The 27,583-nt window shown below is 37.2% G+C and overlaps 1 protein-coding gene across 1 annotated transcript in view; it reads right to left on the reverse strand.

Annotated features, from left to right (window-relative positions):
- Positions 1-27,583, reverse strand: part of LOC127872822 (poly [ADP-ribose] polymerase 1-like) — an 83,320-nt gene that overhangs the window by 53,539 nt on the left and 2,198 nt on the right. The window contains exons 2-8 of the mRNA XM_052416238.1: positions 22,846-22,866; positions 22,500-22,623; positions 13,852-13,988; positions 12,172-12,311; positions 11,045-11,119; positions 9,591-9,681; positions 1,305-1,421 (exon numbers count right to left, since the gene is read on the reverse strand). Coding sequence (XP_052272198.1) covers positions 1,305-1,421; positions 9,591-9,681; positions 11,045-11,119; positions 12,172-12,311; positions 13,852-13,988; positions 22,500-22,623; positions 22,846-22,866 — 705 coding nt within the window. The remainder of the gene's footprint in view (positions 1-1,304; positions 1,422-9,590; positions 9,682-11,044; positions 11,120-12,171; positions 12,312-13,851; positions 13,989-22,499; positions 22,624-22,845; positions 22,867-27,583) is intronic.

The following is a 27,583-nucleotide window of genomic DNA, read 5'->3' on the forward strand; positions in this document are numbered from 1 at the left end:
TTAAATGCATATGCGTAAAGTGTCATCCCAGATTAGCCTGTGCAGTCTGCAGGGTCAACACTTTCTGCTTTTATGATATTTTGTTTAAAGAAAGTCTCTTCTTAGCAAAAACCTAGTTTAGGCAGACAGTTTACTTAGTTAGAGTTAGACCATATAATTAGCCATATTTTACTTCATAGTTGTACTCCAAGCTACTTATGAACCATACCTAGATATAGATCTTTAGCACATGTATACTACTGGATCATGTGTGAAGTAAATTTTCAAATATCAAAACCTTCATTACAGCTTAACAGGAGAAAAAAGTTTCAAACGTGCTTCACATTATGTGTGCAATAATGCAATATTATTTTTATCTAACAATAGACTCAGTCTCTGCCAAACTAGTCAAATTTTTACAGGACAGTAGGTCCTGTAAACTGTGAAAAAATACAGGACCTCCTCTTTTTTTACAAGACCTACCAACTACATAAATATATTAATAAAATAACACGAAAAGCGGCCATACATGGTACTTGTTTAGTTTGATGAAACATGTTCTGAAAACTATTGAATACATTTATCATTATAATTGCACTATGTACAAAAAGATTTAAGGAGCATTAAATTTTCAGGTGGTGACGGTCGTTTTCCACCGGGAGTCGCTCCCTCGTAATATCGTAGAAACATTTTTCAAACAGTTTTCAAACTCGGCGGTAGCGTTTGTTGATTCTTGTTGCTAAGTCTCAGTGCGCATGTCAGAGAGGAATCTGGTCAATACAGCCTAAACTGACGACGGCCTAGATAACTGATCACCAGCCTTTTTCACGCAGGGACATTGACAGTCAAGATCATGACATTGCGAATGAAGATGATCACAATTATTAATAACTATCTCGATTATGTCCATACAAATTGATATTTGTATCATTTAATAATCAGATTTATAATTATCTTAATCAGCGACTAGGCCATCATGGATTTAGACCATCCTGACGAGCATTTGTCATATGGTAACAACGCAAAAAAATGGACCAATCAGGTGCATCGCAAAATTCCGTAGAGTAGAGCGTTGGAACAGAAAGACGCGATCGCTATTTTTATACCGCGGAAAACTTTCAGAGCCGTAAAAACATAAATAATCAACAATTTCGTTCTTTTTCTACCGGACAATTGGTCCTGTAAATTACACCGACAGGCCGGACCTTACAAAATTTTACAGGACACGTCCGTCGGTCCGACCATGTTTGGCGGAGACTGTAGACTATATTTGAAAAGTGGTTGTCATGCATGAGCGCATTTCCTACAACAGTGCCATTGTGTACCTTGCTTTCTCCAGGAGGGACATCCTGTTTGTTGAGCTCCAGTAAGATCTTCAGGGCGCTATTGCTGACCTCTCTCTGCAGGCCGTCTCTGAACTTCCAGATCAGCTGGTTCTGTACCTACAAGGTTAACAAGAATAAACGTTACTAGTGTGTCTTAATAGGTACACTACGCGACCCGTGATTTTTGCCACGATTCTCGCATCACCGCAATCGATGCAACATGACAAATTGCGGTGATTCCAAGTGACAAGAAAATTTGGGTGATGTCTCGGCGACCGTCGCGCGATGTATCTCGCTGTTACGCAATCAGCGCGAATCACCGCGAACCGCCATGGTTCACCTTTTTAAGAGATTTACATTAAGGGTTACACTACATTACATGTACATGTAACATATATGTATACACTTACATTATACATTGCAATAATAAAGCTTTTGTTGTTGTTGTATGCAATGGGCGTATTAGCTAAAATACTCCCGTTCCGACATGAACGTGATGATGTAATGTCGGAAGCTTTAACGGCTCCAAATTAATATAACAGCGCAGAAGAATGATCATGCAATAATTATTTAACATAACATGTAAACATTATTTAACTAATTGCATTAGCAGAATGTTTATTAAAACTTACAATCAATTATATTCCAGGCCCGAATACACTACCACTGTTCAAATTCCATATTGTTGCAATATACATGTAGCGTAGCACTGTGTAAATGGAAAGTTGCATAGTGTTTTGTCATTGGTCGGTTATAAATACCTTGTTTCTCTACATGGTATTTGATTTCGACGAAACTAATAATTTGGTAATTTACAAGAAATATGATATAAGTTTTCTATTTAAACTTTGATCTTACCATGTGTGTTAATTGACATTGTTAATTATGTTAATACTTATTTTTGCATTAAGAATTATAACGTGTAGATCTAGCCCTTTTGTTAACAGTGTTTAGCAAAATATTCGCGCCTTAAGACACGGGAAATTGTTTAAGTAACACTTTCATTTAAAGGTTAAATGTAATCGGTAGATTACATCTAATTATTTGGACTAAAATATGCTATACTTATTTATTTTCTGTTTCAGGCTCCAATGCGGATAACTCGTGTTACTCGCGTTACTTTCTGAGCGTTGTACATACATTCACAATGCTTGATAAGCCGGAAATCGGAAATACATTACTGTTCTATTTTTAAGTACATGTTATTATGACATCGTGGTAAATAATTTGTTGTTATTACATCATTGCCTATATATTAAAGCCGTTAAACATTGTGTTTGTTTTGCTGAAAAAAAAAACACGAGTATATCAACGTAGCACTTAGCGTTCGCAGAGTTCAATAAATTTATGATGATGTATAATGTATTGTACATGCATTTCTCTGGGTTTTCACGCCAAAAACAAAAAACCCTCAACATTTGATTATTTAGTGTGTACTGTCCAGCGGGTGATAGTGTTTGTTCAAGTGTCTAATTGGCACTCTTTGTACGTGTTCAAACTGTGAAAAGATGTGACAATCACAGAAACAACAGGATGGCGCTGCCAATTAAGTGCGATAATGGATCAAAGGGCATTGACAAAAAATAACAGTTTTGATATACAGTCGAAACTGACCTAACGGCCACCTGAATTTACCGGTCACCTGCAGACAACGGTCAGTCTGGAATCTCCCCGACGAAAAACAATCTATATTACACCTGAATTTAACGGCCACCTGTCCATAACGGCCAACGGCCACTATATTCAACTCCGAAATTCATATTTGAACTGAAATCAGCGGTCACGCGTCAATCGTCTCGAGTCGCGAAAATTTAAAACACTTCACATCATTTGTCCGTCTATTTCGCGGTTAAAGCGTTTGATAGCAGTAATTGCCTTTGATATTATAAAAGCGGCCCGCTGCGAGTAAACAAATAATAAGGTGTTGAGAAGGTTTTTTCCGGGATAATTGTGGGAGTTTCTTCAACAGAAAATATGTCAGTTTTTTTGACACGTTTAAAGTAATAATCGCTAATTAAATGACCGCTAATTAGTACATTGTACTTACAATATTGAGTATCGATTTTAAAATAACATTTTCGGATCATTCTTTAAAAGAGCTTTCTAGCGTTCACAACACTTTTAAAAGCAATCGGAATAATAAATCACGGAATAACAATGAGTGGTGAACGTAAGTTCCTCACATTAGAGGAGCGAGTCAAGTGTTTGAAACTGTTTGAATCTGGAAAAAGTTCGCGTGTAATAGCAAGTGAGCTCTGTGTTGGACGTACGCAAGTGCAGAGTGTGCTTAAGCATAAGCGAGAAATTATGGAGGAGTATGAATCGAATGCAAATGTGAGTTTGAAGCGTTGTATTGTGTATGAGGTTGTTGAATTAAACTGCTTTTTGTGTGATGTTTGCGTACCAATAAATTTTAACAAACTTTTTGCGCCTTTTCTTATTAGAACGGTACAATATCACCGTACTATCGGTTTATGAAAGCGAATCCGCTTTTTAGACTTGTACGGACGTGACGTCAACGGCACGTGACAAGTTTTATTTATTGAATGATCAAGATGCATGAGTAAACTATTATACTAGCGTTGATAAAGTCATTGCTTTAGTTTAATAACAATATGAAATTAAATCAATCTATAAGATATTATTCTGGTTTTTTTTAATGTACGTTAATTCTGTTATTATGCTTAGTTAACGGCAACGAGCATTTTTTTAACACCGTATGCAAACGACTGGGTGGGGTAACGACGTAGCAATACTACCAACAGACAAACCATCTTAAAATTGTGATCCGAATTCAACGGTCACCTGTGGACAACGGTCACTTTGGTCATTTCCTTTGACTGACCGCTTAATTCAGGTTTGACTGTATTTTTCGGCGTTTACTCAGATGGTCTCTCACAACAAAAAAACTATACAAGTCAAGGTATTATGTTTTACTTCTATCAGTAATGATACGGATACGGCGTGTTTGATTTGAATTGACTTTAAAAGAAATATCAAATTGTTGGCGATATAACTGTTTTAAAAATACCAAAGAAACATTTAACCGAAATCAACAGAATTCAATGTTCTCTGCGTTATGCAGTTTGTATAAAAAATCAATACTTGCACACTCGTATACCTTGACTTTGTACATTGCCGCATAATTTTCGCGCTCTTTTGTCCGGAAATATACATGATGACTATATTGAAAGCATTTGTAAACGTCGTGTTAACATTAAAACATCAGCGGCCAATTGTATAAATCTGGATAACTCTTATCCAGCGGATAACTTTTGGCTATCCTATCATAAAATTGAAGATAGCCAAAAGTTATCCGCTGGATAACAGATATCCAGATTTATACAATTGGCTACAGAAGTGTGTTTCGGATTATAAATTTTTATTCTCATTTGGGAATTTAACGGAACATTTATACTTATGGTATATTTGTTTTGAATTGTATATAAATTTGTTACAACGCTTTACGTGTGAAAAAAATGTTTTGATAATATTATGCATTAATAGCACAATTTCCAGAGGAAAACGTTTTTTACATGAAGGCGTATGACGCAATAAAACGTTTTTTTGTAAGATCGTATTGTATCAATCTAAATTTAAATACGCTCGTCCAATGAAAGCTGTGTCCCACATTATGCGCTGTACTCTTTACACTTCTGAGAAATGGCGTAGTCATATGGTTGTTTTAATGAAATTCTCAAACATATTTACCGACATAAATATTCAAGATTATTTTTTTGATGTTGGATTATCGGATAATTGTGAACATTAGAAGCGTTATGTACATGTATAAAGTTATGGATACGATTCGGTTTCTATGCATGAATTGGCGAGTCATCGTTGTCACTGCGATCACGGCGAATTGCGGCGAATCGCAGCGAATCACCACAACATTGAGGGGATTTAGCGCGAAGATTATCTTGCTCTCGCGCGACGTCGGAGTGACGAGTCACGTGAAATCGCGGTGATTTTCCACCCAAAAAGCAAAATGCCCGCCTTGACTTTGCAAATTAGGCAAAAATCACGGGTCGTGTAGTGTATGGTCCTGCCTGCTTAACTCTTTCCCTCTCATGTTCATAAAAAAACACTCTTTTATTCTAATAATTCACCTCTCAGATAAGCATTTTGGTGTGTTTGTAGTCCTTTATGAAAGCAAATCAAACTAGAAATGGCGCGGCAGAGGCCGACCCGTATCCCCGCATGTTTGACCCGGGGGCGCCCCAGGGTTGGTAATGGGGCCATGCATAGTTGAGATTGACCGTATTGTCATAAGAGAAGTTCAGTATCAATTAGAAGTGAATTGGTGTAGAAATGAAGAAATTATAGTAAAAGGCAATTTTGGATGGGCGTGGCCTATGTGGGCGTGGTGCCCCAGGGTTGGTAATGGGGCATACATAGTTGAGATTGACCGTATTGTCATAAGAGAGGTTCAGTATCAATTTGAAGTAAATCGGTGTAGAAATGAAGAAATTATAGTAAAAGGCAATTTTGGGTGGACGTGGCCTATGTGGGCGGGGCACCCCAGGGTTGGTAATTGGGCCATGCATAGTTTAGATTGACTGTATTGTTATAAAAGAGGTTCAGTATCAATTTGAAGTGAATCGGTGTAGAGATGAAGAAATCATAGTAAAAGGCAAATTTGGGTGGGCGTGGCCTATGTGGGCGGGGCGCCCCAGGGCTGGTAATGGGGCCATGCATAGTTGAGATTAACCGTATTGTCATAAGAGATGTTCAGTATCAATTTGAAGTGAATCTGTGTAGAAATGAAGAAATTATAGTAAAAGGCCATTTTGGGTGGGCGTGGCCTATGTGGGCGGATGCCCCAGGGTTGGTAATGGGGCCATGCATAGCTGAGATTGACCGTATTGTCATAAGAAAGGTTCAGTATTAATTTGAAGTGAATCGGTGTAGAAATGAAGAAATTATAGTAAAACTGCAATTTTGGGTGGGCGTGGCCTATGTGGGCGGGGCGCTCCAGGGTTGGTAATGGGGCCATGCCTAGTGTAGATTAACCGTATTGTCATAAGAGAGGTTCTGTATCAATTTGAAGACAATCGGTGTAGAAATGAAGAAATTATAGTAAAATAACCTAAAACAAGGGCTGTTTGTAAAACATGCATGCCCCCAATATGGGCTGTCCGTTGTAGTGGCAGCCATTGTGTGAATACGATTTTTGTCACTGTGACCTTGACCTTTGACCTAGTGACCTGAAAATCAATAGGGGTCATCTGCGGGTCATGATCAATCTACCTATGAAGTGTCATGATCCTAGGCAAAAGCGTTCTTGAGTTATCATCCGAAAATCATTTTACTGTTTCGGGTCACCGTGACCTTGACCTTTGACCTTGTGACCTCAAAATCAATAGGGGTCATCTGCAAGTCATGATCAATCTACCTATGAAGTTTCATGATCCTAGGCGTATGCGTTCTTGAGTTATCATCGGAAAACCATTTTACTATTTCGGGTCACCGTGACCTTGACCTTTGACCTAGTGACCTCAAAATCAATAGGGGTCATCTGCGAGTCATGATCAATCTACCCATGAAGTTTCATGATCCTAGGCGTATGCGTTCTTGAGTTATCATCCGGAAACCATTTTACTACTTCGGGTCACCGTGACCTTGACCTTTGACCTAGTGACCTCAAAATCAATAGGGGTCATCTGCAAGTCATGATCAATCTACCCATGAAGTTTCATGATCCTAGGCGTATGCGTTCTTGAGTTATCATTTAAAAACCATTTTACTATTTCAGGTCACCGTGACCTTGACCTTTGACCTAGTGACCTCAAAATCAATAGGGGTCATCTGCGAGTCATGATCAATGTACCTATGAAGTTTCATGATCCTAGGCCCAAGCGTTCTTGAGTTATCGTCTGACAACCACCTGGTGGACGGACCGACAGACCGACCGACCGACAGACCGACATGAGCAAAGCAATATACCCACTCTTCTTCGAAGGGGGGCATAAAAATGAGTGAAATTCTCTGACCCGGCCCGCCCCGACCCCCATAACTTTTGACCCAGGGGTCAGATCAAAATTCCAAATAGTGCAGGGTCGCACATATGCTCATGGCTACCATGTGTGTAAGTTTCAAGGTTCTAGTGCTTATAGTGTAAAAGGAGATAGTGGCCAGGACGGACAGACAGACGGACGGCGTAGATAACCACAATATCCCCACGCTTTTCAAAAAGCGTGGGGATAATTAAAGACTTTGCTCACTAGACTCAAGTTTTTAAGGCTTCATTTCCATCCCTATGATACTGATGAGCAGCAAACAGCATAAAACCTGAACAGCCTGCAAGTTACTCAAAGGCTGTTCTGGTTTGATGCTGTTTGCACATTGCCTCTGAGGGGGACAGGTTTAAACTACCTAACTAGATACTAGATCTTCGCAAAATTTACAGTATTTGTCAATATAATTCTCATTTGTGATATTTCTCAAGACTTAGTGAAACAAACTCTCAATATGGTAATTTATTGTAACAAACTTGGTGAATGAAGAAGTATGCAGGTATGAAAAAGAAGGTGGGTAAATCACCCTGCTATTTAGACCAAATATTTGAAAACATCCAGCTACTTTTTCAAGTTTTTGAAGCTTTAGAAAATTAAATTCCCCACCAAGGCTTTATTTGGAAATCTACCACCTACCATAAAACTTATTGAAAGCCCTAAGTAAGCTTTGCTAGAATAGTAGCCAAATCAAAGCAACAAAAGAAATATGTCTGGTTAGATTCTGATAAAAGAATGGCCACATCAAAGTCAATTAAAGGCTAGTTTAAGATAATGCTAATGAGACAATGTACTTTCGGTCACTCCTCACAGTCATTAGAACACAGGCAAAGAGGTTGACAAACAAACATGGTTCTTCTTAAAACAAGCAGGTAAAAGCTGGACACAAATTTATAGTGTGCTACATTTTTAGGATTTAATTACAGTCCAACCCCTACTTCCGGTCACCCCTCATCGCCGGTCACCCGGTAGCGGCGGATTATCGGGTAATCGGGTTAAAAGCAATATGCGACTGTTTGATCTTTTTGTTTCCGCTTGTGCGAATATCACCTATTATTACTGGAAAGGAGATTCTTAATTTATAATTTATTATTTGTAGCTCATACTATTTCAAGCACACGTTAATGACAATTATCGGCTAATTAAAAGATAAAAAGAACAACAAAACTTTTAACCGAAATCAACTGATCTACATGTTATCTGTGCTACAAAGTTTTTATCCAAAAATCAATACACGCATGCTTTCGAACCATGGGTATGGCGTGACATTGTACATTGGTGCATAATTTTCGCGCGCTTTTGTCGGGACAAAGGAAATACACAATGCTAGAATTTGTAAACGTCTCGTTAACATTAAACAATCGGGAGTGTGTTTCGGATTACAAATTATTATTCTCATTTGGGAATAAAACAAAACATTTATATTTGTTTTATATTTGCAATGATTTCAATATTAATTTTGATAAAACCCTTTCAAGGCGAAAAAATGTTTTTATAATATTATGCATGAAAAGCACAATTACCAGGAGGATTACACCCGGTTGCTATTATCAGTCTCTTAAGTAACTGGCCACGATTTTATCGTGAAGGAGATCACTGTCGGGTCCAATTCGTGCGGTAGGTATTCAAAGCCATAAAACTGCAATAAACCGATTAAATTATCGATTTATAGTGACAAGGGAGTTATTCACGCATAACTGATTCATAACTGTTCCCATCGTAAGTGCATTGGGGCAATACAACGCGCATTGTGTAAACAATGAATCATGAGAATGATTCTTTTTCATTGACTTGATTCTGATGATGATGATATTGATGATAATTAGAAAGATGAATAGAATATTTTTGTTGAATGAAAATGTTGTCTTATAGCTGATTTTAGAAAGGAAGAAATAAAATTATTTTAAGTCTATACATTGTTAAGCACATGTACACATATTGACCATTTTGTTTATACAAAAATTGAACAGTTGGCCATGCACTCATCAACTCCAGACTCCCTATGACCCAACCCCTTCTTAAGAGGCCACCCGCTTAAGCAGCCAATTTCGCTGTTTCCCTTGACTGGCTGCTTAAGAGGGGTTGGACTGTACTCCTTATTTAGATGTTACAGTACATGTGTGTTGTTTTATTTCATTTTGCGTTTTTAAGAGTGCACATACCAAATCATTTTAGGTAAATAATGAGGACTCAAAAAACAAGAGAATTAAGGGATTGAGGGACATAACCGGAATAGAGGATCACAAAACAGGAAGTAACACGCAGCACAAACCCTCAGAGCCTTTTCTTCTTCAGTTTCTTCCACTTTCTTTTTCTTTCCACCAGATTCCTTCGTAGCATCTGCCTTGCGCTTTTTAGCACTACTAAAATTTACAATACACTGTGAAATAATTACATAGCTAACAGTCTGTCAAAAGCGATATGATGCAAACAAATGTTTTTCCAGTAAATCTATCAAAATAAACAGCTGCGCCATGAGCGCATGATACGCCCGTCGTTCGCCAATGAAGTAGTAAGGTAATAAATAACCCTTTGAATCATTTTTTTACTTCAGTTTATTTGTATTTGAATACATGGTTTATTTTATAAGTACATGAGCATGGAGCGCCGTCTCCTTGACATTCATACCATATCTTTTTTTGAGTATATGTATGCATTTCTTTAGAGGATATGGAGTTGAAGTAAACCTGTTATAGATATTTTGACCAATAATAAAAGAGAAATGTAGATGGGTAAGTGGTAGTGTACAATCGGAATAGAAAAAAGCTCACCTTGTTCAATTTTTCAGGGATACTAAAAAAAAAAAAAAAAAAAAATCCATCAAAGGATATTTGAGGTACAGTAGGACATTCAATGAAATCACGAAATTTTGACGAACAAAGTCCCATAACTCTGGAACGACAATTCAGAATTGCGTCAAAAACGAAAGGGGATCAGGGTTTATCAATATTAAGATTGTGTTGAAATTTGAAAAAAATCCATCGAAGGATATTTGAGCTACAGTAGGACATTCAATGAAATCACGAAATTTTGACGAACAAAGTCCCATAACTCTGGAACGACAATTCAGAATTCCGTCAAAAACGAAAGGGGATCAGGGTTTATCAATATTAAGATTGTGTTGAAATTTGAAAAAAATCCATCGAAGGATATTTGAGCTACAGTAGGACATTCAATGAAATCACGAAATTTTGACGAACAAAGTCCCATAACTCTGGAACGACAATTCAGAATTCCGTCAAAAACGAAAGGGGATCAGGGTTTATCAATATTAAGATTGTGTTGAAATTTGAAAAAAATCCATCGAAGGATATTTGAGCTACAGTAGGACATTCAATGAAATCACGAAATTTTGACGAACAAAGTCCCATAACTCTGGAACGACAATTCAGAATTCCGTCAAAAACGAAAGGGGATCAGGGTTTATCAATATTAAGATTGTGTTAAAATTTGAAGAAAATCTGTCAAAGGATATTTGACGTAGCGTACGACATTAACAGACGGACGGACGGACGGACGGACGGACGGACAGACGGACGCGGGGTATACCATAATACGTCCCGTCATAGACGGGCGTATAAAAATTAATTGTGAAAAACATCTCCCTGAGTTGCAATTGAGAAAGCATTATTAAACACTTTCTTACTTCAGAGACTCGTTATTGAACTAGACGTACGTTTCAGAGAGTATCAAATAAAACCCAACTTGTACACACAGACAACTTACCCAGCCACTCCCTTTCCAAGTTTCTCAAGTAGCATGTCCTTGTCTTCTTTCTTTAAACCAAGCCAACCGTTTATTCTAAAACATATCAAAATAATTGGTTTTAAAAATTAAAGACCTATAAAATACACGTATTGTATAGGTCTTTGTAAAAATATAGTTGTCAAGCAAACTCGTTTTACAACTGTGAGAAGTTCATTTGATAAAACTATCAATTTTTAAAAGATTTACTTGCTGTAGATTTGTTTTCTATTTGCCTTTCATGTTTACACTTTTTCCATTAACATCAGCTCACTAAATGTAAGTTTCTAAATATGTGGCCCATCTTACAGGTTGTTTTTTTGGTTTGAGGTCTGTTTAGACAGGTGTTTGGAAGTTAAGAAAGTCAGCCAGGAAGCATTTTACTTGTACAGCATCATTCAAATTTTTATGTTTTCTGCACTTTGAGATTAACACAGTGCACTAGCCTTATACAAATGAGAGGGACTCTGTGAAAAATGGCTAAATGCATGTGCTTAACTCTTACAGTGCTGGAACCAAATTTTGAAGGCCTTTGCAAACAGTTTGGATCCAGATGAGACGCCACAAAACGTGGCGTCTCATCAGGATCCAAACTGTTTGCTATTCTGATAGTATTCTTTGAAAAAAACACAAACAAAAAGCTAATTTTAGAAATTCTGCAGACGACATTTTAGCAGAAGACAAATTTCCCAGCATTCAATGGGTTAAAAAATTGTGCAAGATAAGCCTTTACAGTCTGCACAAGCAAATCTAGGACAACTCTTCACGCCTAAACAGGACCTTTGTTGAGGGGAAAATTCATTGAAATGAATAATTTCATAGAAGCTGAAAGTATGGTCCCTGATTTGCTTGGATGAACTTTATAGGCTTATCAGGAATGATTTCTTATGCACAAAGTTAATGCAGTTTTCCCAAAGCAACCCTTAAACAAAACTTAAAGAAGTTGCTTTTCATTTTCTAGTGATTGGGGTCTTGTCCAAGGTTCAAAGAATTGTTCTAAAATCGGGAGCATAGTATCAAAACTGTGTGTTCAGGAAAAACTGAAAGATTCTGACAACAATTAGATTAAGGCCTTCATATTAATTTTTTTTAAACAATTAATAGAGTACTTTTCTGGGTTCATTTCAGTGGTAAAGGCCAGCTCATCCCGTTTCTTCACAAAGCAGTCAACATGGTGCCACAAGTCCACTGGTCCGTACATCACTGCTCGCTGGCTCTCGTAGTCTTTCCGAGAAATGCGCACCTCACCCTGAAAAACATATCTTATTAGTCGAATGACAGTGATGTCACAGTTTAAACATAGCTCATTGGTTGAATGACAGTGATGTCACAGTTTAAACATAGCTCATTGGTTAAATGACAGTGTTGTCACACTTCAAACGGTTGAATGACAGTGATGTCACACTTCAAACAAAGGTCATTGGTTGAATGACAGTGTTGTTACACTTCAAACATAGCTCATTGGTTGAATGACAATGATGTCACACTTCAAACATATAGCATTGGTTGAATGACAGTGATGTCACACTTCAAACATAGCTCATTGGTTGAATGACAGTGATGTCACACTTAAAAGATAGCTCGTTGGTTGAATGACAGTGATGTCACACTTAAAAGATAGCTCATTTGTTGAATGAATGTCACACTTTAAAGATAGCTCATTGGTTGAATGACAGTGATGTCATACTTCAAACATAGCTCAAAGGCTGAATGAAAGTGATGTCACACTTCAAACATAGCTCATTCGTTGAATGACAATGATGTCACATTTCAAACATAGCTCAAAGGCTGAATGACAGGTATGTGATCTAACACTTCAAACATAGCTCATTGGTTAAATGACAGTGATGGCACACTTCAAACATTGCTCATTTGTTGAATGACAGTGATGTCACACTTCAATCATAGCTCGTTGGTTTAATGACAGTGATGGCACACTTGAAATTGATGGTAGAAATTATCAATTTGTTGTCATTTGATAACCTTGACAAAAAAAATGGAACTTGATTGAATTAATTCCGGCTGTGCTCTGTTAAAAGGGGGTTTAATGCATGTGCGTAAGGTGTCGTCCCAGATAAGCCTTTTCAGTCCACACAGGCTAATCAGGGACGACACTTTCCGCTTTTATGATATTTTTAGTTTAAAGAAAGTCTCTTCTTAGTAAAAATGCACTTTAAGTGGAAATTGTCATCCCTGATTAGCCTGTGCCGACAGCACAGGCTAAAATTCTGGGATGACATTTAAAGCATATGCATTAAACCCCCTTTTCCCAGAGCATGGTCCATTTATTCGTTCAACGCTTATCTTTAATTTTCACAGTAAAGGCCAATTGGAACTGAATGTAGTCGATAAATGTGATGTGTATCTGGCAAAAAGCATAACAACAACATGTACGAAGTAGCTACAGTTGTGAATAAAAAAAACTATCAGATGTCATATTCTAATGATTTTCTGCAGTGTATTTGCTCGCACAATTTAAAATGAAAATTTGAAGAGATTGACCTGTTTAAAGAACTTAACTTGGCAAATATAATCTACTTTCCAATCTATGTGAAATTTATTATGTGATTTAATATACTTAACCTGAACAGGGACACTCATTGATTTGATACTTCATTGTATTATGGGACTATTTCCAAAAATCAAAGTTTAGATCCATTCTAGTATGAAATTGATTTCCTTTTTCCAATTACCTTGCAACCAAAAAAAAATGTCCTAGCAGCCGGGAAGAAACAACTACACTTTTATCAACCGAGAAAGAGTTACACACATCTATAATGTTTTTCTACCTTCGCAATTTTCTCCTCACAGCCACGGCACATGGCGGCACCAGACTTGGCGTACTCTGTGGCGTAGTCCTTGGACACAAACGCTGAAGCATCTACACTATCACCTCCACTGCTATTAGAAGCGCCACCACCACCACCTGAAAGTGCACAATTCCAGTAATACACAAAATTCTGTGTTCATGTTAAAGTCAATTTGAAACAAGTAAATATAATTTCCTGACACCATTTAATATTCAGCACTTTTTTTCGTAACTAATATTGTTATGTTCAAAACTGGTTTAAACAAATTAGCAAAACAGATTTCAAAAGTATATAATTATATAATCTTTCAAACAAGTCATAAGGTGTTAAGTTTCATGGTTGAAATACAAAAAAAAACATGGCCAATCAAATACTCATGACCTTAAATACCAAACTATATCAATAACAAGAGGGCCATGATGGCCCTGTATCGCTTCACTGTTTTTTCTTTGCGAAAAAAACGTGCAATTTGCATGGGTTGAAATGTACTCAAGCATGTGACTTTCTCTTTCTATTCCTCGTCCCACTGGGCGCTAAAAGTTGGAAGGGTGAGCATTTTTATATATGAAAAAAGTTACTACCGTGTTAACTATACAGACTAAAACGCCCGGGAATTGTTGCACAGGTCCTTTGCTTATAACGTAGGTACATTTATCATTCCAAAAGATATTGCACCTAAAATGGCACTAAATGACAGGGTTTTATCTCATGTTTACAAGATGTTGATGTTGGTCACAGCCAAACAGCCGCAGTAATCTCCACTGGTAAACGTCATATGTTTAGTTTTGTGACCCCCGGGACCGGGTCAAATTTGAGTCCAGGGGAATAATTTGAACAAATTTAGTAGAAGTTTATTAGATATCACTACATTCCAAATTTAGTAGCCCTAGGCTCTATAATTAAGAACAAGAAGATTTTTAAAGTTTGCACAAAATAGGCCTTATTTAAGCATATGTTCATTTTTGTGACACCTGGGGCAAGGTCAAATTTGTTCCTAGGGGCATAATTTGAACAAACTAAGTAGAGACCTATTAGATGTCACTACCTACCGAATATGGTAGAAATAGGCCCAATGGTTATGGACAAGAAGATTTTTATAGTTTGCACAAAATGGGCCCAATATAAGCATATGTTCAATTTTGTGACCCCTGGGGAACGGTCAAATTTGATCACAGGGGCTTAATTTAAACAAACTTGGTAGAGGACAATAAGATGTCACTACATACCAAATTTGGTAGCCCTATGCCATACGGTTATAGACAAGAAGATTTTAAAAGTTTGCACAAATAGGCCTTATATAAGCAAATTTTCGATTTTTTGACCCCCCAGAGCAGGGTCAAATTTGACCCCAGGGGCATAATTTGAACAAACTTGGTAGAGGACTATTAGATGTCACTACATACCAAATTTGGTAGCCCTAGGCCCAATGGTTACGGACAAGAAGATTTTTAAAGTTTGCACAAAATAGGCCTTATATAAGCAAACTTTCAACTTTTTGACCCCCCGGGGCAGGGTCAAATTTGACCCCAGGGGTATAATTTAAACAAACTTGGTAGAGGACTATAAGATGTCACTACAAACCAAATTTGGTAGCCCTAGGCCTAATGGTTATGGACAAGAAGATTTTTAAAGTTTGCACAAAATAGGACTTATTATAAGCAAATTTTCATTTTTTTGACCCCCCGGGACAGGGTCAAATTTGACCCCAGGGGCATAATTTGAAAGAATTTGAAAGAGGTTTACCACAGGAACATTCCTGAGAAATTTCATCAGATTTGGACCAGTAGTTTAGGAGAAGATGTTTAAAGAAAAAGTTAACGCACGGACGCACACACGATGGACACAGGACCACTGTAGCGTAATTACACATTGTTCCTTGATAATACACAGTAACAACCAAAGTTCATTTTTTGTTTTCATCGAGATTTATTTCTTTTGAATATTTTCTAACACAACGCTTGCTAATGTTCATGAAATACAATTTTACAGCGCGGCGGCCGACATGGCCACCACGTCCAGAAGACGTGACAAATCTCTAACCGCAGACCTCCTAGTCCGTGAAAAATACACCGCTTTTATACTAGTCCTTATATAAACAAGAGGGCCATGATGGCCCTGAATCGCTCACCTGACTCATTAAGATCAGATGAAAACTATGACCTCTATTGTCTACACAATGTTTTTCTATGATTTGACCTAGTGACCTAGTTCCTGACTCTAGATGACCCAAATACAATCCCAATCCAGATTTCATCAAGATAAACATTCTGACCACAGTTCATAAATATTGGATGAAAACTGTGACCTCTATTGTCAACACAAGGTTTTTCTATTTATTTGACCTAGATTTTTACCTCAGATGACCCAAATACAATCCCACCCAGATTTCATCAAGAATTCTGACCAAATTTCATAAAGGTTGGATGAAAACTGTGATCTCTAATGTCTACACAAGGTTTTTCTATTATTTGACCTAGTGACCTAGTTTTTGACCCCAGATGACCCAAATAAAATCCCAACCCAGATTTCATCAAGATAAACATTCTGACCAAATTTCATAAAGATTGGATGAAAACTGTGACCTCTATTGTCTACAGAAGGTTGTTCTATTATTTGACCTAGTGACCTTGTTTTTGACCCCAGATGACCCAAATACAATCCCAAACCGGATTTCATCAAGATAAACATTTTGACCAAATTTCATCATGATTGGATGCAAACTGTGACCTCTACTGTCTACACAAACAAATTGTTGACGGACGGACGCACGGACACACGCAGGCACGCACAACGGACGCCGGACATCATACGATCACATAAGCTCACCGTGTCACTTCATGACAGGTGACCTAAAAATATGTGTCTGAGATAAACATGAACAGTTGTGGTTAAAATCCCATAGAAACAAGGGCTGTTTGTAAAACATGCATGCCCCCCTATATGGGCTATAAGTTGTAGTAGCAGCCATTGTTTGAATACGTTTTTTGTCACTGTGAATGGTGGTGGTGGTGGTGGTGGTGGTTGTGGTGTAGTAGTAGTAGTAGTAGTAGTAGTAGTAGTAGTAGTAGTAGTAGTAGTAGTAGTAGTAATAGTAGTTGTAGTAGTAGTAGTAGTAGTAGTAGTAGTAGTAGTAGTAGTAGTAGTAGTAGTAGTAGTAGAAGTAGTAGTAGTAGTAGTAGAAGTGTAGAAGTAGTAGTAGTAGTAGTAGTAGTAGTAGTAAAGTAGTAGTAGTAGTAGTAGTAGTAGTAGTAGTAGTAGTAGTAGTAGTAGTGGTAGTAGTGGTAGTAGTAGTAGTAGTAGTAGTGGTAAAAGTAGTAGTAGTAGTGGCAGTAGTAGTAGAAGTAGTAATGGTGGTGGTGGTGGTGGTGGTGGTGGGTGGTGGTGGGTGGTGGTGGTGAAGGTGGTGGTGGTGGTAGTAGTACTAGTGGTAGTAGTACTAGTAGTAGTAGTACTAGTAGTAGTAGTAGAAGTAGTAGTAGTAGTAGTAGTAGTAGTAGTAGTAGTAGTAGTAGTAGTAGTAGTAGTAGTAGAAGTAGTAGTAGTAGAAGTAGTAGTAGTAGTAGTAGTAGTAGTAGTAGTAGTAGTAGTAGTAGTAGCAGTAGCAGTAGCAGAAGCAGTAGCAGCATTACAAGACCAATACTTAAGAATGATCAAATGGGAAAAGGTAACCTAGCACTGGCAGTAAATATGGGGCTCATTTACAGGTCAGATTTGGAATCTCTGCTGTAAAATGAGATTTTGAATGAATTGAAGGGAGGCAAATCTGTAATAAAAAGAACATGCATAAACCGTAGTTGTTTCCCTTGTTTGAACCATGCTAAATCCTTACAAGTTTGGAAAGAATTGGATGAAAAATTTAGACTTTATTGCATAAACACCATTTTCTCAATTCAAGGGGAGGTAATTCTGTACTTCATGGACCAATAATGCTCATTTTTTGTAGGGTTCGTGTCCTCATTGATATAAAGACACTGTGCAAATTTGGAAAGGATCGGACAAAAAATGTGGAAGATTTTTGAAAGTTTTCACAAAATAGGCAAAAACGAATAAACATGCAAAGTTCAACGAGCTCCTGCGGCCATGTTTTTTGACAAATCAAATTTCTTTGAACAACTTTTTCAGGGGCCTTCAAAGGTCATCCCTGTGAAATTTTTTGAAAATCTGATGAGCAGTTTCTGACAAGAAGATTTTTTAAGGTTTTTACCATATATGGCCATCTTGGTTATGTGATCAAATTTTTTTAACAATTCTTTTGTCCCATGACCTAGGGATGCTCCACATGAAATTTAACTAGAAATGGCGCGGCAGAGGCCGACGCGTATCCCCACGCCGCATGTTTGACCCAAGGGCGCCCCAGGGTTGATCATGGGGCCATGCATAGTTGAGATTGACTGTATTGTCATAAGAGAAGTTCAGTATCAATTAGAAGTGAATGGGTGTAAAAATAAAGAAGTTATAGTAAAAGGCAATTTTGGGAGGGTGTGGCCTATGTGGGCGGGGTGCCCCAGGGTTGGTAATGGGGCCATGCATAGTTGAGATTGACCGTATTGTCATAAGAGAGGTTCAGTATCAATTTGAAGTGAATCAGTGTATTAATGAAGAAATTATAGTAAAAGGCAATTTTGGGCGGGTGTGGTCTATGTGGGCGTGGCGCCCCAGGGTTGGCAACGGGGCCATGCATAGTTGAGTTTGACCGTTTTGTCATAAGAGAGGTTCAGTATCAATTTGAAGTGAATCAGTGTAGAAATGAAGAAGTTAATGTAAAATAACCTAAATTTTTTTTATAGTAAATGGATTTTTTTGGTGGGTGTGGCCTATGTGGGCGGGCGCCCCAGGGTTGGGATTGGGGCCATGCATAGTTGAGATTGACCCTAATGTCATAACAAAAGTTCAGTATCAATTTGAAGTGAATCCGTGTAGAAATGAAAAAATTATAGTAAATGGAAATTTTTGGTGGGTGTGGCCTATGTGGGCGGGGCGCCCCAGGGTTGGGAATGGGGCCATGCATGGTTGAGATTGACCGTATTGTCATAGGTGAGGTCCAGTATCAATTTGAAGTGAATCGGTGTAGAAATAAAGAAGTAAATGTAAAATAACCTAAAAAAATGAGTGATAATTTCTGACGCGGCCCCACCCCAACCCCTATAACTTTTGACCCAGGGGTCAGATCAAAATTCCAAATAGTGCACCGTCGCACATATGCTCATAGCTACCATGTGTGTAAATTTCAAGGTTCTAGTGCTTTTAGTGTAGGAGGAGATAGTGGCCAGGACGGAAGGACGGACAGACGGACGGACAGACGGACGGACGGCGGAGATCACCACAATATCCCCACCTTTTTTTCAAAAAGCGTGGGGATAATTAAAATTGGCTCAATGGTTTAGTAGAAGAAGATGTTTACAAATTGTTTACAGACAGACAGACAGACAGACGGACGCCGGACGGTGAGTGATCACAATAGCTCACCCCGAGCTATCGCTCAGGTGAGCTAATAAAGCAATATATGCATATGAATCTGATTATACACAGAGCCACTAACATATAAATGAAACCATGTTTGTCTTATACCATTTTCTAACAATAATCTCGACAGATGTTTAAAATAACATTGCGAGTAAATTGATCGCTAACAATATGCAAACACTTGTTTCCGTGACAAACATGTTACATCCACCGAGTAGATTACAAATAAATAAATAATGTTGTTGCTATCTAAAACATTTTTATGCATCATTGATTATCACAGGCATTTCATTAATTCCTTCTTAATTTATAATTTCCATCGTTAATTCGATCGTTTACGACGTTATTTGCCATTTAAGCCAAGTCACAATTTAATTCTGTATAGTCCGCCATGTTGATAAAATGTCAAATGATGTAAGCGACAGGTGCGCATAGCAACGTTCAATCGTATACGCGATTCGCATTTTGTTAAATTAGTATACGTCTCAGTAATTATTTCAATAATTAGATCTAATTATCTTAAAGACGAAAACGATAAAGAATAAATTTGTTTGTGAATTTAAATGTAATTATGCGTAAAAATATATGTTTTGATATAACTGAATAATGCATGCAAAGCACAATTGCAACGAGAATAACACCGAGTTTTTCATCAAAAGTCTCCGAAGTAAGATTATATCGTGGAGGAGTACACATTGCAGAGCGAAAAGTGCGCTTGATATATCATAGTCTCCGGCATTATCGATTGATACTGACACGGGGTTATTCACACATGACTAATTCACAGCTTTGGAGCAGTCAGTAAGACCTACCTATAAATCGAGCACTGTTATAGATTAAATCTGCTCAATTAAATATAGTCGATTAGACGTTGACGTCTCGCGAGTAAATCAAGCACAGTCCGAGCGTCACAGACAATCAAGGAAGCTGATTTTGCGGACCAAGTTAGATCGTAAGGCAATAAAGATGTTATCGATAAGGGCGCGTGGCGAAATTTGCCTTTGAAAAAAAGGGCGCGTGGCGAAATTTGCCATTGAAAAGGGCAGCGTGGCGATCCGGCAGGGCGGCATGGCTTTTCGCCACGCTAAAATGGCCTGGGAAAAACTCTATAATATCTCAAGGGACATAGAAGTTATGAGCATTTTTCAAAACCTAAACGCAGATTTCGAAACTTAAACGCGGACCCTTAGTTCAAGGTCAAGGTCACAGGGCTAAAAAAATGTGTGCGTATGGAAAGGCCTTGTCCATATACACATGCATACCAAATATGAAGGTTATATCTCAAGGGACATAGAAGTTATGAGCTTTTTTCGAAACATAAACGCAGATTTCAAAACTTAAACGCGGACCCTAAGTTCAAGGTCAAGGTCACAGGGGTAAAAAATGTGTGCGTACGGAAAGGCCTTGTCCATATACACATGCATACCAAATATGAAGGTTATATCTCAAGGGACATAGAAGTTATGAGCATTTTTCGAAACTTAAAAGCAGATTTAGAAACCTAAACGCTGACCCTAAGTTCAAGGTCAAGGTCACAGGGGTAAACATTTTTGTGCGTATGGAAAGGCCTTGTCCATATACACATGCATACCAAATATGAAGGTTATATCTCAAGGGACATAGAAGTTATGAGCATTTTTCGAAACCTAAACGCAGATTTAGAAACCTAAATGCAGCCCTAAGTTCAAGGTCAAGGTCACAGGGGTAAAAGAATTTGTGCGTATGGAAAGACCTTGTCCATATACACATGCATACCAAATATGAAGGTTATATCTCAAGGGACATAGAAGTTATGAGCATTTTTCGAAACCTAAACGCAGATTTCGAAACCCAAACGCGGACCCTTAATTCAAGGTCAAGGTCACAGGGATAAAAAATTGTGTGCGTATGGAAAGGCCTTGTCCATATACACATGCATACCAAATATGAAGGTTATATCTCAAGGGACATGAAAGTTATGAGCATTTTTCGAAACCTTAACTCAAAGTGTGACGGAAAGACAGACAGACGGACAGTCCGATCACTATATCAGTATAGGCAGGCTTTTACCGCTCCATTTTGGGAATACGCCACTCTGGAATTTTGGGAATTTCGCGTCGTGAAAACCCCCATTTTGGGAAAAAAAATATTCGCAAAATTGGCTCAATTGGGAAAAATTATCGCATGTAAATAGTGTTTCTTATATTTCAAAGAAGCCGTTAACTGGTAAATAACGACTATTTTGATAACTTATTATTAAAATTTTACAAAGTATTATGAACATGTGAGATAAGTGAAGGTTTTTTAATCTGAATTTGGAGAAAAGGCCTGGCCTTTTTTGAGGTGAAAAAAATTGTGCTAAGCGCCGGATTTTAAGGAAAATAAGGAGAGTCTTAAATAATCTTTAACATATTTTACATTTTTTATAACAAATTCAAGGCAACAGATAATTTAAATATGCAACACTTTCTATTTTCTACACCAGATCAGGTTAACTTATATAACTTATATATTTTAAGGTAAAAAAAAAAAAAAAAATTTTTTTTTTTTTGGAATTGGGAATTTTTTTATTCAATTGAGATAAAAACAACCAGATTTGCATTGGGAATGGGGCCGAATTTCGGACCCGTGGCATAGGGCGGAAAAAGCCTGATAGGCCACCTTTTCTTCGAAAAGGGGGCATAAAAATGCTATGTTCAAGGGAGAGCAGGTCGAGAGCTGTGATCACTTGGCATGAAAGATACCTCACACTTCTTCAATACATGGTAATTTTATATTTCAAGATCTAATTTGATCACTCGAGAAACTAGTTTGCTCTAAAATTTGTTACGTTTTATTTGGACAGACCAACAAACAGACAAAACAACAGCATGACTCCTATATGCCCCATCATTCTTCATTTGCAGGGTTATAAAACATTAGCATTTGCTTTCCCAGCAGGAAGCTGGTTATGGCTCAAAATGTAAGCAATTTCTTTTATGAGTGGGGATGGAGACACAAAAATTATTTGAGTATCAGCACATCTTCATAGTGTCTATAGGCCATGGCAAGTGTTTAATATAACTAAACAAAAACTGAAGTAAATCATTTTTTTAGAAGTGAAGAATACAGAAACTAATAAAACACAAATAACCAAAAAAACTGAACTGTATTTACTCAAAAGGTTAAAAAGCCTCAAGACTTACCGCCAAGCTTGTCCTTAATTTTCTGTTGATCGTCCCATCTAAGACTGTCAAAGCCATAGATGTCATGAACACCAGTACAGCGTGCTCGTTTCCAAAAGCAATTAAAATGAAACCAGTTTGGAATCTGTAAATTTGATACATTTATTTTGTTTAGAACAAGCCTCAATCAAATCATTTTTTAATGAACCTTTTTATACATAATACTTTTATGAACATTTTATTTAATATTGGTGTTATTTTTTTTATATATATATTTTTATTCTCATTATGTGATACTTTTTGAGGGAAAAAATATTCACTTTGATAAGAAATATTACAATTAATAGTGATTTAAAACTTTACTCACTTTTCCATCGAACATTGGTGACTGAAAAATAAGAGAATAAACATTTTCAAATACAATTCACTCAATATAACTTCATATAAATTCAACACATATTAACCAGTTAAGATGGAGTCTTAAACCAGTTAAGATGGAGTCTGAGTAATTTGATTTGTCCTCCACTTTAATAGTCCTCAAGCAACTTCACATAATAAAGATAAATGTGTAGGTCACTGTAACTAATTCATAACTACTATGTCTGCAAATGGGTGGAATCACACATTTATGGGAAAAAGGACCTGAATACCTTGTTTTACAAAGAATGATCCAACAATTATGTAGACTTTGTTATTAAGTGCATACCTTATATATAAAAGTAGCCAAGTGTACAGGAACAAAAAGCATAGAAAGTCCCCTTAAAATCTAAAAATACCATCATACATAATAACAGTCTACAATCATATTCATGGAACAGCTATATTTAACATAGAATAAATTTAGCTAACTAAAAAATGATCCATGCAACAATCAGTTAGACTCATAGATTTCAGACCCGAGATCATTTGACTCCTAACTTCTAAAATCTATTGAAATCACACAAAATAATTCATTTTTCTAGTTTAAGCAATAAACGTTACCCAGTTAACTACAAAATTTACATAAAAATTTGTAAAAAGAATAGTACAAACAAATTTTTAAAACAGAGACAAATATGTCAATTATCTGCATTGGCCTCAAGATTTGGATTTTTTCTAATTAAGTATGATGTTATATTATATTTGATATTCTTTTCCCATTAAATTGTGTTAAAATGGAAATTTTCATTAACCCTTAGACACTGATGATCATCAAACAGTATAAAACCTGAACAGACTGCGAGTTACTCGCAGGCTGTTCTGGTTTTATGCTGTTTGTACGTAGCCATTTTCACTTTGCCTCTTGAGTGGGAAAGGGTTAAAAAATCGATATCTTTGAAATTAAAAGCTACACTATTACTTGCATCTGACACGTGTTTTATGAAAAGATCTTGCTTTTTACACATAGATAAGGAATATAAGATTGAATATTATGTACCCTGGTTTAATTGTTTGCTATACATAACAAAACCTGCAAAACATAACCCAAAAGTTGTTCTGACAATTCTGGTCACTCGGTCAAGGTCAATACCAAAATATTTGAATAATATTCTCTTTACATGATAAAACAAAGATGGCTGCAAACTAGTAAATGGTATGCCAATAAGAGAAATATCCCAGTAGTATATTATTTCGAGTCACAACACACCTCAAACAAGAGGGCCTGAAAGGCCCAAAGTCGCTCACCTGAGATTCAAAGGAACTGACCTGTTCTGTGCAGCCCAAGATGTCATTAAAACAAAATGTTCTTACCAACTTTCATGACTAGTGAACACCCTGGCAGCCACGTTTTTCAACGGACCAGAACCATTTTTATACACATCCAAAATATCATTCGAACAAATATTCTGACAAAGTTTCATGAAGATTCATAAGTCTATATAGGCATATAAGGAGAAATGCCCCGCCCCCTGGTGGCCATGTTTTTAAAGCAACCAACATCATTTTCGAACTCGTACTAGATATTATTAGGATGAATCTTCTGACAAAGTTTCATGAAAACCAATGTTCTGACCAAATTTCATCAAGATTGGACAATAAATGTGGCTTCTAGAGTGTTAACAAGGCAAATGTTGTAGCCACATGACGGACAAAAGGCGATCACAAAAGCTCACCATGAGCATATTGTGCTCAGGTGAGCTAAAAAGTAGTTGCAATAATCCAACTCCCAGTAACCGACCCTCTAGTTGCAATAATTCAACTCTCAGCTTTATAACCCAAAGGGTTGCTGAGAGTTGCAATGCGCCGTCTATTGTCCAAAGGTGCAAAATTTCATCACCACTGCTAGTGTTTTATCCAGGCCGTTTAGCGTGTCGCGGCGCCACACCGCTTTTTTGAAGCGCCTCGCTGCCCCTTTCAAAGCAAATCAGCGCCACGCTGCCCTTTTCAGAGGCCGCCGCCCTGTTTTCCGCCTTGCGCGGCCTTATTGATAACATCTTAATTGCCTCTTAACCAAGCTTCTAAGCCGACTTTTATCAGCGAAGATTCGCGCGGTTGTGAATACGTCATGCGTGAATAACCATGTGTCAATATCAATCGATAATTTCAGTGGCTTTGTAACACCAATCGGTCCGGATACAATCGTGCACAGTTACATAGGAGACTTGATGAAAACCTCGATGTTATTCACGTGGAAATTGTGCATTTCATGCATAATTCAGTTATATCAAAACATTTATTTTTACGCGTAATTAAATTTAAAAAAAACACCAGTTGTATCTGTAAAATATTGATTTGATTTCAATTTAATGCAAAACAGTTTTAAGTTAATAAAAATTAATTTAAATCAGGGCTTGCACTAAGCGGCGTACGGCCGTATATTACGCCCTATAATTGTTTCCATACGCCGATTACAAAACCCCATGACGTCCACTGTACTTCCTGAAAATTGGCCATACGCCGAAAAAAGCAACCCGTGACATATTAAAGCTGTCGATTAAAATAACGCTCCGCCTCCTATCCAATACAATTGGCGCAGGCTCATATTAAAGCTGTCGATTAAAATAACGCTCCGCCTCCTTTCCAATACAATTGGCGCAAGCTCACAGTGGATGTGTGTTGATGAATTGTAGCAGACGACAATCTTAACACGTTTGCTGTTCACGGTTAGGCAGACCGCGCTTAATTGGAGCACGTGCTTGTTTATTGTCACGATGTTTTGATTACAATAACGTGTGAATGTCGGCAAAGAAGTTGATACCCCGTCTTGGACCCTGTTTGACCAAAAGTTGTTAATTGTTGTAACAGTACAGTGCTCCAGCTAGGATTTAAAAAGGGCAGGGGGGCTTTTTTGTGAAAAGGGCACTTTCGACGCGCAGTATATTGTCAAAAGGGCACTTTCGACGCACAGTATTTTGTTCGAGCGCGCGGTTGTTTCTGGAATGCCTCCTATTGCATGTTAATTTATATGTTATAAATAATTGTATTATTCCCATTATTATTAAACCATTCAAATATAATGTCTACAATGAGGATTAAAATAATTACAATGAAATTAGAGATTTATGAATTATCAAATGTAAAAAAAAAAAATATTAAAAAAATTAAAAAAAAATATTTTTTTTTGAGAGGGGGGGGGGGGGGGGGGGCAGGGCGGGGGTTCGGGGGGGGGCAGGGCGGAGGTTCGGGAGGGCAGGGCGCGGCGCCCTTCGATTTAGGCCTAGCTGGAGCACTGCAGTAGTAGGCCTGCACCATTGGTTCAATTAAGAACATTATGACCCGCTTGTAACTTGTCAAAATATGTTAATTGGCAAACACAGATATGAATTTTACAAAAATATTGAACTTGTACCACTTATCATTCGTGTTTAGAATGTCGCAACGTACGCTTTACGATTTTGGCATTCCACTTTCGACGAAACGTAAATTAGAAATTGATGCAAATTGCTTTGTAAGCAAAACAAGTTTATATCGGAGACCAATTAACGTGTATTAAATTAATTGACAATGAACAAAAGACAGTACGGCGCCGTTCCTAGTTACACTTTTTGCGAAATAAAATGTACACAATCCAACACGTGGTCATGAAAACAATGACATTACGCAGAACTTTCTGACTATTCAACAAAGTGTTAGTGTTGTGAATCCCATTTAAGATGCATATAAAGGACTTGTTTGTGCAATGTGTGTAACGTTTTAAATATAAATAATTGTTTAAGAGGGTTACTCATTTAAAGGGATCTTTTCACACTTTGGTAAATTGACAAAATTGAAAAAAGTTGTTTCAGATTCGTAAGTTTTCGTTTTAGTTATGATATTTGTGAGGAAACAGTAATACTGAACATTAACCATGCTCTAATATAGCCATTATATGCATCTTTTGACGATTTTAAAACCTAAAAATTATAAAGCGTTGCAACGCGAAACGATTGAATAATTTGGAGAGTTCTGTTTTTGTCGTTAAATTTTGTGAAACTACGAAGATTGCTTATATCAGGTATAAAATACGTCAAGCATGTGTACTCGGCGGAATAGCTCAGTAGGTTAAAGCGTTTTTACTTCAGGACTCTGGCAGGACTCCAGGGGTCACTGGTTCGAAACCTGCTCCGGGCAATGTTCTTTTCCTTTTTTTAATTTTTTTCTTGATTTTTTACTGGAGCTTTTACGATCCAATGTTTACATTTATAAATATAAAGCATTTAATGAATAAGTTAAAAAAAATGCCAAAATCTGTGAAAAGGCCCCTTTAACAGTATTCTAAGACTTCTTTGAAAAGCTATAGTTTGTATAAGATATATATCCTAATGTGTTTAATCTTGTTTTTTGTTACTACATGAAAATATAAAACACATAATAAAATATACATTCTGGATTTTGTTGGTTTAATTATTCAACAATAAATCTCAAAACTATACATACAATGTTTGTGTGTAACAAAGCTTGTTATTAAGTCACTATACAGATATATGTGTGCCCTTTTTATGGATGTCGCGCGCTAAAGTGCCCTTTTTTGAAATTTTGCACCACGCCCTTTTTCCTTCCTGTATAAAACACTAACTGCAAAGGCTTAGGAACACTGATACTGCAAAAGCAAAAAGACCAAAAACTTATCAACGATTACCTGTTTCAAGCACAAACTTATGCAAATGGTACCATTAAAGCAACAAGTGTATTTTATTTACTTTGTT

The sequence above is a fragment of the Dreissena polymorpha genome, chromosome 3 (assembly GCF_020536995.1).
Source record: "Dreissena polymorpha isolate Duluth1 chromosome 3, UMN_Dpol_1.0, whole genome shotgun sequence".
Classification (NCBI taxonomy): Eukaryota; Metazoa; Mollusca; class Bivalvia; order Myida; family Dreissenidae; genus Dreissena; species Dreissena polymorpha.